Source organism: Rutilus rutilus (genome assembly GCF_951802725.1).
Source record: "Rutilus rutilus genome assembly, chromosome: 8".
NCBI lineage: Eukaryota > Metazoa > Chordata > Actinopteri > Cypriniformes > Leuciscidae > Rutilus > Rutilus rutilus.
Window position 1 is genome coordinate 24,817,519 of NC_140222.1, and position 17,405 is coordinate 24,834,923.

At 33.6% G+C, this 17,405-nt stretch overlaps 1 protein-coding gene across 1 annotated transcript; it reads left to right on the top strand.

The window, feature by feature from the left end:
- The first annotated feature begins 6,597 nt into the window (after positions 1 to 6,597).
- gtpbp1l (GTP binding protein 1, like) lies at positions 6,598 to 16,632 on the top strand. Its single transcript, XM_084416109.1, has 12 exons — positions 6,598 to 6,632; positions 6,709 to 6,895; positions 7,964 to 8,075; positions 8,154 to 8,334; positions 8,421 to 8,769; positions 8,853 to 8,976; positions 9,378 to 9,492; positions 9,832 to 9,976; positions 10,055 to 10,373; positions 11,129 to 11,307; positions 12,384 to 12,509; positions 15,770 to 16,632. The coding sequence occupies exons 2-12, from the start codon at positions 6,728 to 6,730 to the stop codon at positions 15,875 to 15,877; spliced, it is 1,926 nt and encodes a 641-aa protein (XP_084272235.1). The 5' UTR covers positions 6,598 to 6,632; positions 6,709 to 6,727; the 3' UTR covers positions 15,878 to 16,632.
- The last annotated feature ends 773 nt before the right edge of the window (positions 16,633 to 17,405 follow it).

The window sequence follows — 17,405 nt, forward strand, 5'->3', positions numbered from 1 at the left end:
TGTGATGGGTAAGGTTTGGGTAAACGGCTAGAGATTGCATTGTGTCAATGAATGTCCTCATAAAGATAGATGTACAAGAATGTGTGTGAATGAGAAAGACACTGCAGTTCTGAAATCATTGTTTTATATAACTCATAACATAAATCTAGATATTGCCCACTAAGACTAGAGGTAACATCTCAATGTACAAGAAACTCCCAACACATCCAAGCCACACAGAACCACTATTCCAACTGTGATCAAAGAGAGCACCTCCGTCAGTCTGTCGTTCTCTGTGGAGCCCACAGGTTTAGGTGTATCGATTTCAACTCCAGGCGTTAAAACAAACAAACTATCAAATACTACACCAAGAAAACAATGAGCATCGGCGCGAGAAGCCTGTTGCTTTATATCCACGCGAGGACCAGAGAAACCAAAGCTAATGTAACTCGATGAAATCTGATTCCATCAGTCTGATTCAGGAACATGTTTCTGGCAGCTAGCTGATCTGGCGGCGGTTCTTTGATGCCTTTATCAGGGTTTCACTAGATGGAACAAAAAGTGCAGGCACTAAAGTCCTGCGATTATTGGTTTCTTGCACCATTATCCTTACAAAAGAAACAGAGGCCAAGTCCTCTGCCTCTTCATGTGGATGAATTCATTCCCTCCACTCAAAAGGGACAAAGACAAACAGTGATTCAATAAACTCGCGTTTTAATGCAGTTTCGCCATGTTTGTCCTCAGATCTAAGCAGGTGTCCTTGGCGCCACAGAACGTGTGAAACATCCAGCTCTCGCGCTTTATGTTAACGCGAAAACATCTGCAATTCATGAGCTTTCAGATGTGGAAACGCGGCGAACTTTGGTTTTCTGTTTCAAAAACATTTGGCATGAGGTATTGAAAATGCGATTTTTAGGAAGTGGGCGGCCGTGTCTGCGCAAAACTCTTCGTTTTGATTTTTGGGACTTGATCTGACAACATTTCCTGGGATTTCCCATGATGCACTGCGGCGATTTTGTTCAACAATTTTCCTAGATTTAACCAGTCTGGGAATCTTTGAACGACATTTTAGGTTCGTTAAGACAACGTGTGAAGCTTCTAAACTTATGCAAAACAACAAGAACGAACATTGCGTTAACAAAAATGCATATATTCATATATAGATGTGAGCGAGCTGCCAAATATGAACGTGTAAATATTGGCGTAAAAGATTCTTATATCAGTAACACAAGCTTCTTGTCAGTCTTATTGCAAAAACTGTAAATAATTTTGTTTATCAAAACGTAATAACTGGCTCTACATATTAAACAACTTTCCTGTTTTGCTGACATCATCAAGAACTCTATTTTTTAGCCCCTTCCCTCCGAATTCCCATTTATAAGGAGATGACCTTCAAAATCCAATCAATTCCCTTTTTTTTTGTATTTGAAATTAATTACTGTATTGTAAAAACATTACTATATTATTAGTAGTAGTAGTAGTAGTAAAAATAACAATAGCTAAAAATAAATATAACAATAAAACTAAATAATATGAATAATATCAATCATTTTTATTATAAGAAAGAGAGAAAATAGTTAAATTAATAATAATAATAAGTATAAATTTAATAATAGTAATACTAATTTCTTAAAACAGCTAAAAATAAACATTAATAATAATAATAATAAATAACTACTATTGTTAATATTAAGTAGTTCATAATAATTATAATAGTTTTTATTATTATTAATATTATTATTATTAATAGCTAATAATAAATGTTATTATTATTAATGAAAACAAAAAAACCAGTTAAATTAATAATATAATAATAATAATTGTATTGTTTTATATTAATAACCATAATAATATTAAACAACAAATGTATTAATAATAATAAAGAATAAAATAAATACATTTTAAAAATAAATAAGTAATAATTATTATTATTGTTGTTATTATTACTATTATTAAATAGTCTTGACTGTTGTGTCTATTATTGAACTTTTATTATTAATGGCTAATAATTATTATTAATAGCTAATAACAACAATTGTTATTATTATTATGGAAAATAGTTAAAAAAAATAAGGAAAATAAATAAATAGCAATAACCATAATAATAATAATAATAAACAACTATTTGAATAATAAAATAACTACATTATTATTATTATTTTTAAGGTAAAATAAGGAAAAACTTTCTACTGCAGTGCTACAAACAACTTTCTCTGCAAACGTGTCCTTAACTGCCAAGGCAACTGTCAAAGCCATATATTTCCTGTGCACAAAGTAATTTCCAGACACATTCATTGGTTGACAATAATAATGCCCTCGATTTTAAAGCATAGATCACTGTATAAGGAAGCACGTAAGCAACCACATCCTTTACAATCTTTGCTTTTCAATATAAGAGAGAAGAACAGAGTGTCTTTATTACCCAGTTATCATAAATAAAATCTATACACAAGCCTGGGAGAGAGTGACAGACAGTGTGAGCGTATACACATCCATCCTGGTGTGAGAGTGTATTACTGCCACCTACAGAACGTCCACACAAACACGGAGAGGTTAATATAGAGCTCAAAATGGGAAACAACATTGTCTCCTACATACTTTTGTCAGCGTTTTTTTCGTTTTTGAAGCTCGCGGTTGGTGGGAATCTTTTATTCTGACTGGCGCTGACCCATTAAAAACCCGAGGAGACTTTAGGATGTCACAGCTGTGTCTGAGTGCTCTCTCGTGGCATTCTCTCCCTGTTGAGCCGTACGAAAAAACCCCACCGCACTTCTTCCTTAGCTCAACCAGACACAGACCCCTGGTTTCCCAACTTCCTAATTGGCCACAGCTCTGGAATGGCCTGTGACTCCAAAAGCCCCAGAATTTCAATCAAGCTGCACAAAGGCATCTGTGTTTCTCGGAGTCCTTCCCCATCTATCCATTCAGCCCATGTTTGTCTGTCTCTCTCTCATTCTTCTACGGTCTTCCTCACATTGATGGACAGGTACTAAGGTCATAAAGTCATCTTCCACCTCTCGCATGGGGCTAAAATCTGGCTGTCACTCGGTAAATAATTAAAACAGGACGAAGGTTTGTTACTGAATGCTGAAAAGATCTGGAGCCACTAATATCTCTGCTGAATTACAGATGATTAAACCATTATTTATGGCATTACCAAATAATATACCATTAATAATTTTTAAAAAGTATTAATAATTATTTTCTTTATGAATTGTATTAATAATTAAAGTATTAATAAAAAATAAAAAAAAAATATATATATATATATATATATATACATATATATATATATATATATATATAGAACGATAGATAGATAATCTGGTAAATGTGAACTGAAGAGAGAGAGTGAGTGTGTGTGTGTGATTTTTCTATTGAGAAGTAGTGCTTATGTGTGTGTGTAGAAATATGTTTGTGTATGTATATATACAGCATATACACACATAGAGAGACATGTATATAATATATATAAATATAATACAATACACCCACACACACACATTATGTAAACAAAAACTTTTATGTTAGATGTTAATATAGCAATAATAAAGCACATACATACATACATGCATACATACATACACATACATATATATATATAATTGTAGTAGTAATAGTGATTTAGTTATTTATACACCCACATAGCCTACATATACATAAGTGTATATAGAGAGACAGATTTGCAAACATCATTCTGTCCATTATTGGATGACGTGATGCTAAAAGGTCATACTTAGTCTTTTTTTTTTTTTTTTCATGGAGTTGATCATTTTCATTTGCTGTGAAATGCTGCTATCTACAGGAATTCACAAGCACCGTCACCCTTATTTCTGCAGTATGTATTGTGTGCTGGACATGATGTTTTTATATATATATATATATATATATATATATATATATATATAGGCCTATATGTGTGTGTATATTAGGATGGTCCTTATCAAGTCCAATTTTTTTTTTGTGCAAAATGTTAGTGTCTTAACCTCTTAAACTGTTCCTTTTAACTTCAAAATTGGAAATATGCAAAAATGTTGACAAAAAAAAAATGATATTTAGAGGTAGCTCAATCATGTGGAAGATTGCCTATGTTAAGCTGTGCGGCGTTATTGTGATATGCAAGTCATATTAAAAGTTGCTGCAAATGAACTACATTTTATTGAAATCAGAGCAACACTGACATGACAACAATCTCAAAAAAAGATTGTTGTTAAAGTTTTCAACAATCCCTCATTTCTGATGCTCAGCAGCCAGTGTTGACTTTTTGCAGTCTGGATAGATCCGTCGGTGATCTTCCACCACATGAAGGAGAAACTGCAATTGTTCTTCAGAGTGTGTGAGATAGCCATTGTATTCTTGAATCAGAGCCACTCCTCTCTCGACTACTTTCATTGCATGTATAATTGCCTGTGCCTCCTGATAATCTGCTCGATTCGGCCAAAGTTCCGGGTCAATTTCAAGGAACGTAATGTCATTTTTTAAACCAAAAAATGTGCTCTAAACCCAAACAATAACCAAGGTGATCATCAATAGAAATATGTATTGATTCCACCAGGAAAGGTAAATCTGCTAAACCGGGTCATGGATGGATTCATTTGAATTTAGTTTCTACAATAAGTAAACTGAGATATGCATCTAAAATACATATTTAGGAATATATGGAGCATATGGAATATGTGGAGATTTTTTTGGAATTTTACTAGCCAGGTACAATACCAATTCAAATGATCGTTTTTTATGAAAATCATCAAAATCTCAGAAAGTTTAAAGCTATTGAGCTACCAGTAATTATTATGTTACTGCCATAAAAATTGGCATGCTGTATTTTCTTATATAAAGGAACAATTTGAAGGGTTAAGAGCATGACAATTGGAGACTTTAAAAATAAGGACCACCCTAGTGTATATATATAAAAATTGTATATATGTGTGTGTATTATATATATATAAAATATTATATATATATAATCTGATTCATTGTTTGATAAGGTTGCCAAAAGACAACATGTTTACACCAATTTAAATTATGTTTGGAAAAGAATACTTGTCTTACTGTTTGTGTTGTTTAAACATGCCTTATTTATATATCTTTTTTCTTTCTTTTAAAATATCATTATAATCATTTGTTTGGGTTGCTGCCGAGGTGCTGTTCAGGTTTCACTGTCTTCCACTTGATTGCTGCCTGCAGAAACAAACCACCAATCCTGTACAGAATACAGCAAACCCAGACTCATGAAACCAATTTACACACATTCTGCTGACTGAAACACAGAGTTTGCCAGGAGGGGGTTACACACACTTCCAGGCATCTGTAACACCTCAAAAAAAAAAAAAAAAAAAAAAAAAAAATGAAGGGCAACAGTGGTGTGGTTTGCATGACAAATAAACACAGTGAATTGGCACTGAAATAAAACTGGATCAGTTGCCAAGGAAAAATTTGCACAGTAATTACATATATCTTCACCTTGATAAAGCAAACAGAGATGTCACAGGTTTGTTCTTTTTATAATTTGAAGTTAATTGAATGAGTTTGGCATCTCACCATACTTGACGAGAGCAATAAAAATCTACTGTAAAATGTCAGTTTTATTTTTTATAGCCTACATCATTATTAATTATAATATAATATAATATAATATAATATAATATAATATAATATAATATAATATAATATAATATAATATAATATAATATAATATAATATAATATAAACAACACTGCCACCTTGTGTTCACACCTCTTCCACACAATCCAGGACACTCTTAAAGGGATAGTTCACCCAAAAATGAAAATTCGCTAACCATTGTCTTCCATAGTATTTTTTTTTCCTACTATGGAAGTCAATGGCTACCGTCAACTGTCTGGTTACCAACACCCTTTAAAATATCTTCTTTTGTGTTCAACAGAAGAAAGAAAATCATACAGGTTTGGAACAACTTGAGGGTGAGTAAGTAATAACAGAATTTTCATTTTAGAGTGAGCTATCCCTTTAATGCAAATGTAAACAATAACATAAATTTGGTATAATATGCTACCTTTTTTTCCAAACTCTTGCCTTGATTCACTATATATCAATTAAAACTAATCACAATCATGTATTAGATTTACATTTAAAAACGTTAATTTATTGCTACTACAGAGACTTGTCTAGACTTGCCTGCTGGCACTTCAATGTCATTTATTATTACCAAGTGGGGGGGGGGGGGGGGAGTATGTTCATTAAAGTCGACTTTTTAAAAGAACAGCGCATTAAACCCAACTTTATTTTCATTAAAAGTCTCATTAAAAAAAAAAATAATAATAATAAAAAAAAAATGTTTAGAAGTAGGTTACTTGTTCAAACTTGGTTAGTTAATTATTCATGAGTAGGCGTCGCTTTCGTTTTAAAAGTGCATTACAGATAAACGGGTACGGTTAAGTCTTACTTTTAATAACTTTTTTTACAGTATGCCCCGTGAAAACGTGTATTAAAATAAATCTAATTTTACAGACAGTATATTAAAAAATGTAAGTTAATAAAAGAAACTTTAAGTTTAGAAAGGTTTCCACAAGACTATGTCAATACTTAATTATTCATGAGTAGGCATGTCTCCCCAGAGGCCCCATGTTCCTCATACAAAAATTGCATGTAGACTGCGTTAGAGTGACCAAGTTGTAAGATTAAACAAAACTTACCCTAGATTCGGAATCAACGAAAAGCAAAACTTGACTGGATCAATCTCTTTTCCAGGCCCAGGCTGGAGGAGCACATGGCGGCGACGGAGTCCGGTTTAAGCCCCGCGGTGGAGTCGGTGGTGCCGGCTTGTATGTTCGCACCTGACCCGGGTTGCGCGGAGGATTCGCCCGGCGCTGAGCTCAGCGACGCCGGGGACAACCAGAACGGAGAAGCCGAGGATCATTTAGACCTCACCAGCAAGGTGGCTTTCAGGCCTGACAGCTGATCTGAACGCTTCTCTCTGTGCATGAATCAATACAAGAGTTTATTTGATCAGTGCGTGGTTTTGAAACATAGTTAACAAGTTTGAATTCAGTGCAAACGTTGCATGAGTGACACGTCGGCTGTGCGTTTGAACGCCAGCTGGCATTACGCCAACAGTGCTGAGACCCCAAACTTATGCGAGTGTACGCGATCTTACCTAAACTTAGTTAATGTTGTGATAGGGTGCATTTTAGTGTGGGCTATTGCATTTTAATGGACGTAAAACTGCAATATGAAAAAGTTTTAGCTACAAATAAGGGTTTATAGGTGCCCCGAAAATGTATTTGGACACTTAGTCAGGCTTAAAAATGTACAAATATCATTACATTAGATTGAGAATTATAAAAATATCAAACAAAGTTTATTTTAAATATACACAATTTATACATAAAGATGTTTCTTAGGTTTGTAATAATAAAATAATAATAATTATATTGGATTTCAATAAAACTATAAATAAAAAATTAGGTTTAATGGCAAAAATGGCTCAGAAAAAGGGACAGTTGTAACCGGCTGTCTAAAGCAATGAAATTAAATTGATTTTAGTTTTAATAATTTAAATCAATTTTGTGAATGGTTTTGTTTGAAAAGTGTGCTTGTGCTATCATTATTTTGAAATATGGAATAAAAAATAAAAAAAGATAATTGCAAGTTATGAACTCAGAATTGTGGGATACTGTATAAACTCACAATTCTGAGAAAAGTCAGCTGGCAATTCTGACTTTTTATATCTCACAATTCTGAGAAATAAAGTCTGAATTGTGAGATAAAAAGCAATTACCTTTTACATTTTTTATTGCATGGCGGAAACAAGCTTCCATAGTTTTTTTGTTTTACATAACTCTCCAAATTCCTTTTGGGGTCACTGTATATAGATATTAAATATTTGAGATGCAAACCAATATTTTGGTATTTTAAATAAAGTTATATAGAAATGCATTCTCAGCAAATCTCTCTTTTTTTCTGTAAGTTACTTTAACAATGCAATGATGTTATTTGTTGTCAGTTTGCACTGGTCAGCCCTACAGGAGAGCAGTATGACTGTTTACAAAAGCAGCTGCGAGAACGAATGGAGGAAGGATGCGGAGAAACCATCTATGTGGTTGGCATGGGGACAGGTAAGGTTGTTTTTTTCCCAAATGTAAATGGCCTATTTAGAATGCTGATAAATTCTCCTCTGTGTCTCTGTCTCTCAGACGGTGGTGATTATGGTTTGGATGAGCGGGATATGGAAGCATCTGTCGCTACGGTGCAGTCTCTTTGCGAACAGGTTGACGGTGACCTGATTCTGCTGAGAGAGAGGACGGAGACGGCGGGACACGTCCACGATTATCTCATCAGGCGCCGTGTGGGAGAGGCAGACTTCTTGGAAGTCAGGTTAGAAGAGGTTTGCAAAGAACTTTTATAAAAAAAAATGTTTTAACCCTTTTCTTAAACAAACTTTGTACACATTCTTGCCCCAGAGTGGCGGTCGTAGGTAATGTAGACGCTGGGAAAAGCACACTACTGGGCGTCCTAACCCATGGCGAGCTCGACAACGGTCGCGGATTCGCCCGTCAGAAGCTCTTCCGCCACAAACACGAGATGGAAAGCGGCCGGACCAGCAGCGTCGGCAATGACATCCTGGGTTTTGACCAGGAAGGCCAGGTGGTCAACAAACCGGACAATCACGGGGGGAGCCTTGACTGGACCAAAATCTGCGAAAGGTCGTCAAAGGTCATCACATTCATCGACCTGGCGGGGCATGAGAAGTATCTGAAGACCACCGTATTCGGAATGACTGGCCACCTGCCAGACTTCTGCATGCTAATGGTGAGAGGGGGTAGGTGTGCCTCAAGGGTACGTACTGGGCTGGTTAAAGTTTTATGAACTTTGTCTTTTTCTTTGTCATGAAGGTGGGAAGTAATGCTGGAATCATTGGCATGACTAAAGAGCACCTCGGTCTCGCTCTGGCCCTCAACGTTCCTGTTTTTGTAGTTGTAACGAAGATAGACATGTGTCCCGCTAACATCTTACAAGGTAACTCAAATCTTTTATTTTACTCCAGGAGTTTTATCTACAGCATTTGTGGCATAATGTTGATTAGTGTAGACAATAAGTTCATCTATTACTGCACCATCCAATGACAATATCACCAAGATATGGGTGAGTAGAATATATATAGATTTAATATTCGACTGAATTGTTTTTCTTTTGCTTTCGTTAAAACTAGAAGCAGCCCCTTTCTGGTATCCTTGCACATTTCACACAAAACGTATCATGTTTATGAAGTTGTAAGAATACAGTATAACGAAGTTAAATCAAAATAAAAAATCTTATTAGAATCAAAAATATTCCACAAGTGCTGTCAAAAGTTGATGTAAACTTTCAAACTTGCCATTCGACCCTGACAGTCGTATTTGTGTTTGTTTGTGCTGTAGAGACACTAAAGTTATTACAGAGGTTACTCAAATCTCCAGGATGCAGAAAAATTCCAGTTTTGGTGCAAAACAAGGATGATGTCATCGTAACAGCCTCGAATTTCAGCTCAGAAAGGTAATTTTACCAAATTTTCTCCTGTCAGCCAATAAAATGGGGGAATCTTGTGTTTTTTTGACATTGGGCCACTAGTAATCAACCACCAAGAACGAAATTAATAAAAATTTCGCTTTTATTACTTTTCGAAAATGTTACAACTCCTGTGACTATATTTAAATTGATTACGTGAAAAAAACCGTTTACGTTTTGAAAAGCAAGATTTCGGAAAAGTTGAGCTTTTTTTCACTTTTTTTTCTTTTTCACCCAAAGAATCTTCGTAAGCATCAGCTTGAGAGTTATTAATGTCATCTGAAATAATAAATGCGTACTAAATAAAAGCATTCTTTTTGTGGCTAGGATGTGTCCGATTTTCCAGATCTCGAATGTGACGGGTGAAAACATGGACTTGTTGAAAATGTTCCTGAACCTGCTGTCCCCCAGAACCTCATTTAAAGATGACGAGCCCCCGGAGTTTCAGATTGATGACACGTATTCAGTTCCGGTATGCCATATACTGTCCTTGTCTTTCTCTCTGCCTCTTCCCCAGTCGTTTTAACCACTTGTACTGTATGTTCCACAGGGTGTAGGCACTGTAGTATCAGGGACTACTTTACGTGGATTAATACGGCTGAACGACACGTTGCTCCTCGGTCCAGATCCTCTGGGCGTCTTCATCCCCATCGTCGTCAAATCCATCCACCGCAAACGCATGCCTGTTAAAGAAGTGCGCGGTGGGCAGACGGCCTCGTTCGCCCTGAAGAAAATCAAGCGCTCGTCTATCAGGAAGGGAATGGTAATGGTGTCGTCCCGCCTCAACCCACAGGCATGCTGGGAGTTTGAGGCTGAGATTCTCGTACTCCACCATCCGACTACGATAGCGCCGAGATACCAAGCTATGGGTGAGTAGAAGAGACAGTTTCTTTTGATATTATACATTTAATTAACATTATTTTTATATAATCTAAATTAAATATTTTTTGTTTCTTGAAATATTAAATATTTTAATAAAATATTTAAAACAAGATTTAAATAAAAATATAAATAAAAATGATTCAAAATAAAATACTTTTATATTTAAAATAATTATTATAAAATATTTTTAAAGCAGTAAATATTTATTTAAAATTGTATTTATTTAAAAATCCAACGATCTCATTATTTATACTTTAGACACCAGAAAAAGGTAACAAATTATTCAATATTGATTTAGAATTTTAATCAATACTCTTGAACTGAATAAGAAATATGATCCACCTTTTGCATATTTTTATAAATGTTTATATATTATTTATATATAAATCATTCAAAATATATATTTTGTCAGATACCGAGGTTACTCGTTTTTATTTTATTTGATTTTTATTTCATGTTTTCATGTTTTATTTCGACCAATATTATAAGTATAAATCTACTGTATTTTATCTTTATGAAATTGGGTATAAAAATGATAATTGTTTAATACTTTTTAAATATATGTGAATTTAATATTTGAATTTGCGGGAAAAAGATTTTACATTTTTATGTTGTGTTATAACTTAAATATATGAATATTTATATGAAAATTAGAATTCAAAAATTCGACAATTGAAATTCTGTCAATCACACTTTCACCCTCATATTTATCACTTTTTTCATGAGTTTCTCTGTGTCATAGTTCACTGTGGCAGTATCAGACAGACCGCCACCATAATCGGCATGAACAAAACCTGTTTACGGACGGGGGACAAAGCCACCGTACACTTCCGTTTCATCAAAACCCCTGAGTACCTTCACACGGACCAGAGACTCGTCTTCAGGGAGGGCAGGACCAAGGCCGTGGGCACTATCACTAAGGTCAGAGGTCATACGCTCATTAAAAGAGTTTAAAAACAAAGAATTTCAAGTCAAGATCACATTTTATATGGAAGACTTTTTTTTCAGAATTGCGTTTAAATCTGACAATTCGAATGTTTTAGCTCGCAATTGTAAGTTTATATCTGACCTTTTTTTTTTCTCAATGGCAAATTTATATCCCACAATTCTGACTTTTCTGACAATTGCGAGTTTATATATTACAATTCTGACTTTTTTTCTCACATTTTTTTTATTTTATTTTAGAATTGCGGGATATAAACGTGCAATTCTGAGAAATTATGAAAAGTCAAAATTGTGAGATAAAAAGTCGCAATTACTTTATTTTTGATTACGTGGCGGAAATAAGCTTCTGCACACTGTGAAAAAATATTTTCATGATTTGTTATCACAACTTTTAATCGTTTGTTAAATCAACTTAGATAATTAATGTGGCTCAGATAACATAATATTTTGAGTTTCTATTTATTAAACTAATCTCCTTTATTGTATTAACAATTTTTTTTAATTTCAATGAACTCAAAATTTTAAGGCAACCAGGTAACTTACTTTTTTAAGTTAAGCCAACAATATTTTTTTACAGTGTACATATCACCCCAAAATCAAATAAATTGTACATATATAATAAAACACATTGTGTTAAAACATCATACATTAATGACAATATACAAAATATATATAAATACTCTATACTTTTAAATATTGTTGAATTATTTTGAATTATATTTATTAAAAAAATGCATTACTTTTATTGGCAGTAGCAATACCATAAAATAAAAAAAAATCTTAGTGGTCCAAAAAAATAGGTTTCATATTCTTTGTGAAAATGATAATTCTTTCTTTTCTTTTTCTTTTGGTGTAATATATGACGTTCTTGGCAGGTTCTTTGAGATTTATCCATCTGAATCTGTTTTAATGTATTTGGCTGACATTATGAAATATGCATGATTGACGTCTCTACAGTAAATAAGCATTCGTTACCGTCCAGCATGATTCATAAAAACTGGCGATGCATTTCCTTATGAAACTCCTGTCTGTTGTCTGTGCGTGTACGACAGCTGCTTCAAACCAAGCCTCTGGCCAAGATGCAGTCTACCAAGAAAACATTTTCACAGGTGGAAGGGTCTTCATCAGCCAGCGAGGAAGCTACACAGATGGAAGGGAGCCCTCAAATGGGACAACTGGTGAGAGAAACTTTATTGCATACACTGGCTTCACATCTCTTTTGATTTAAAGTTCCCTTCGGGCTGTATGTAATATTCATCTCCAAACGTTAAAATCCCTTGAAATTTCTCGACCCTTTTCATCCCCAATACACCAAAACCTCCCTTTTCTCTTTTTCTCTTCTCCCCTGCCTTTGTGGCCAGCAGGGGATGAGGAGACGCTTTATAAAGGTGAAAACAAAGAGAATCCGTAAAAAAAAAAAAAAAAAAACGTTTTTTAAGCCCTTTAAGGTCAAACTCTTTAAGCTTCTTAACATTTTAATTTTCAGTAGTGTAAATCACAGAGGTATTAAGAGCAATACTTTCATGACTGGAAAGGACATAGGCTGATTTATTTCCTGAACAGTATTTGAATGCAAAAAATCACCTAACTCTTTCATTTAGACTTAACGGTTAATTGGTTTTTCCATTAATGGTCGCTGCAGACCAAATTCTGAGTTTGTTTCTATTTAAATGGTGTTCAAATAATAAAGTTGTCTTTATTCACCATTATTGAGATCTTAAATTAAAGGTTTATGAACATAATTGATTGAAATTTCTCAGTCAATTCTTTTTAGTCTTTAATTTCCATTAATTAAAAAATCTACAGAAACTATAAGCTTTAAAAATGTAAGTCTGAGATTCATTGAATGTCAAAAAAAGAAAGAATTGTATGGAAGCTTGTTTCCGCCACAGAATAAAACATTTTAAGAGATAATTGCGACTTTTTATCTCACAATTGCGAGTTTACATCTCGCAATTCTGACTTTATTTCTCAGAATTTTGAGATATAAAGTCAGAATTGCGTGAAATAAAGTCGCAATTGCGTGTTATAAAGTCAGAATTCGGACTTTTTTTCTCGCAATTGCGACTTTATATCACGCAATTCTGACTTTATAATACGCAATTGGGAGATATAAAGTCAGAATTGCATGATATAAAGTCGCAATTGCGTGTTATAAAGTCAGAATTGTGAGATAAACTATTCTGAGGAAAAAAAAGTCCATCTTTTTTTTTTTTTCTTAGAATTGGACTTTATATCTCACAATTGTGAGTTTATATCTCACAATTCTGAGAAAATATGTCAGAATTGCGAGATATAAACTCGCAATTGCGTGTTATAAAGTCAGAATTGCGTGAAATAAAGTCGCAATTGCGTGTTATAAAGTCAGAATTGCGAGATATAAAGTCAGAATTGCGTGAAATAAAGTCGCAATTGCGTGTTATAAAGTCAGAATTGCGAGATATAAAGTCAGAATTGCGTGAAATAAAGTCGCAATTGCGTCTTATAAAGTCAGAATTCTGACTTTTTTTCTCGCAATTGCGACTTTATATCACGCAATTCTGACTTTATAATACGCAATTGGGAGATATAAAGTCAGAATTGCATGATATAAAGTCGCAAGTGCGTGTTATAAAGTCAGAATTGTGAGATAAACTATTCTGAGAAAAAAGAAAAGAAAAAAAAAGTTTTTTTTCCTTAGAATTGGACTTTATATCTCACAATTGTGAGTTTATATCTCACAATTCTGAGAAAATATGTCAGAATTGCGAGATATAAACTCGCAATTGCGTGTTATAAAGTCAGAATTGCGTGATATAAAGTTGCAATTGCGAGAAAAAAAGTCTGAATTCTGACTTTATAACACGCAATTGCGACTTTATATCTCGCAATTGTGACTTTATAACACGCAATTGTGACTTTATTTCACGCAATTCTGACTTTATATCTCGCAATTGTGACTTTATAACACGCAATTGTGACTTTATTTCACGCAATTCTGACTTTGTAGAATGTGAGATGTAAACTCGCAATTGTGAGATAAAAAGTCGCAATTATCATTTAATTTTTTTTATTTTGTGGCGGAAACAAGCTTCCATAGAATTGTGTCAAAATAAATAAAAATATAAGTTTAATTTGTTTTTGTTTTGTTTTTTCATTTGTCAGTTACAAACAAATCATTCAGTATTTATTGATTTATTTAATTTTATTTGATGACACTTGATAAACTTAAAAAATAGACTTTTAATGTGCTTTTAATACACAATTGAATGTAAAAAAAATGAAAAAAAATTCTGTTAAACTTAAATAAATAAAATGTAGTATATTTAGTTTGTTTTTCTAAGGAGAAAATTACAACAGAAAAAATAATTCAATATTTCTTGATTTTAATTTAATTTGATGACACATGACAAACTTAATAAATAATAATGTAATGTGCTTTTAATAAAAAAAAAAAAAACTATTGACCAGTGAGAAACTCCCCTCAACAACTCTAGTAACCACCAATGAAAGGATCTAAATATTTTGTATTACATATATTATTATATTAAATATTATACGAATATGTTGTGGCTTTTATAAACTCATTCAGTTGATTTGCTGAAATTCAATCCAAAATTGAATGGCCATTAACTTAAATGGAACAAAAGTCAAAAAATGAAAGATAATTTAGTTAAATTTAGAAATTACTTGATTTTGACAAACTGATAAAAACCCAACATTGTTATGGGAAAAAGTGTTTTTAAACAACATGGTATTTTTAAAGTGCGACTTTTATTGTCAATAAAAATATTTTATTTTATTTTTTTTAAACTTTAATGTGCTTTAAAATCCAAAATAAAAAAATATGCACAGTAAGTCCATGACAAACAAAGACAAAAATGACAAACAAATCAGTATTTATTTATTTTACCTATTATTCAATTTTTCTTTTTTATTGAAATGACATGATTTAAACAAAAACTGATAAAAAAAATATGGTAACACTTTTCAATAAGGTTTCATTAGGTACCTACTTTAGTTAACATGAACTAACAATGAACAATACTTCTACAGCATTTATTAATCTTAGTTAATGCTAATTTCTGCATTTACTAATACATTTTTAAAATCAAGTTGTATTTGTTAACAATAATTAATGCACTGTGAACTAACATGAACAAACAATGAACAGCTGCATTTTTATTTACATTAACAAAAGATAAGTAAATACAGTAACAAATGTATTTCTCATGGTTAGTTCATGTTAGTTAATACAATAACTAATGTTAACAAATGAGAGGGGGGAGGGGGGAAGAAAGTCTTTTAGAAAAACCTAGTAATTATTAAGTGAGATTTCAATTTTCAACTTTAATGATTAACTAAAAAAACATCGAAAAAATCAACTATTGACCAGTGAGAAACTCCCTTTAACTCTAGTAACCACCCTGAATGATTTGGTTTTCATCGTGTCTTTCAGTCTGGTGGAAGTGGTCGACGGCGTGGCGGACATCGGCACAGAGGCAAATCATCACTGAGCGGCGGCACTGGACCGGCAACTACAGCTACTGGAGTGAGCGGCAACTGAGGTTCCTCCTCCTCTCCCACCATTACTACTGGTCATCTGACATCAACATTTTTAGTGAACACCAGAGGGCAGTAAAGCCTTGATTTTTTTTTGCCCCCCCTTTTTTTGTTTGCTCTCACTAAACCTCCTTAATTAGAAACGTTCATCTCCACTGACACAATCGTGCCAAAACCCTGACTGACAAGCAGCTGTTGTGTTCCTCGTCCACCCGCTCTTTTTTTCCTTCTCACCCTTATCAAACCCTTTTACTTAATTTTCTGTCAGCCATTGGAGTCTTAACATCCTGTAATAAACACCCCGAAATCCCGGATTTTGTAGCCGGAATGTTTCCCCGAGGACCCAATTAAGGAGCCTACGACTGAATCCCTGTTTGTGTTCAGCGATTTTGCTATTTTTCATGTCATTTTCCTCCTTCAATTGAATTTGGCAAATGCTAACGGAGATGAAAGGGAGAAATCTGTTCTGCTTGTCAATCTCTCATGCCCCCTCATCCTCTTCTGATTTTAATGAGCGTTGTAGCTGCCGAGACGCACAAATTCACGGCAGATAAAACCGGTCCCTCTCGGAGCATCACAAATTAGGTGGCTTTCTGCTCTCCCATGTTGCTTTTTCATTTCGTGACCTAGCATTACTTTCAAAAGGTCTCACCCTTTCAACGAAGAACGTTTTTTCCTCAAAGAACAGGGAGCTAACCGAGACAACATGTGGCATTTCATTTGGATTTCACTTTCTTATTAAACCAATTTTTCTCTCTACTCTTTATTTATTCTAGACTCTTTTTCCAATTCATTTACCTGTGCGAGCCACTTTTGAGTAGCGAGAGTAAACCTTGAACAAACGGTGACTAATTCACCCACAAACGACAGTTTGGTCATTTACCGCAATGTCATTCCGAATCAGCTTGGCTTTCTTTTATCGGTGGAAGAGTTGTTGTTTTCCATGCAATTACAAATAATGGTTTTATTTTATCAGTCACTTTTTCTGTAATTTGATGGATCAAATGTACAGAATTTACTTTGTTGACATCACAAAAGTACCATAAAAGTGGTCCGTAATACTTGTGCGCTATATTATTTCAAGTCTTCAAGTCATACGAGATTGTGCGGGAAACAAAGCTAAATTTACGTTTTTTATTTATATTCTTCCCCTACTGTTAATCGTAAGTAAATCGAGTCAGTAAGTCAATAATGACGTTTCTTTTGCATCAAAAAAGTACCATAAAAGAGATCCATGATATTTGTGAGCTATATTTCAAGTCTTCTCAGTTCGCGTGATAGCTTTCTGCGGGAAACAAAACTAATTTTAAGTCGTTATTTATTGATATTCTTCCCTACTTTTAATCATTATTAACAAATCAAGCCATTGAGTAAGTAATGATGGTTCTTTTGCATCACAAAAGTACTATAAAAGTGGTCCATAATACATGTGCATTATATTTCAAGTCTTCTAAAGAAATATGATAGCTTTGTGCAACAAAAAAAACGAAATTTAATTAGTTTTTTTACTGATATTCTTCCCCTACTGTTAT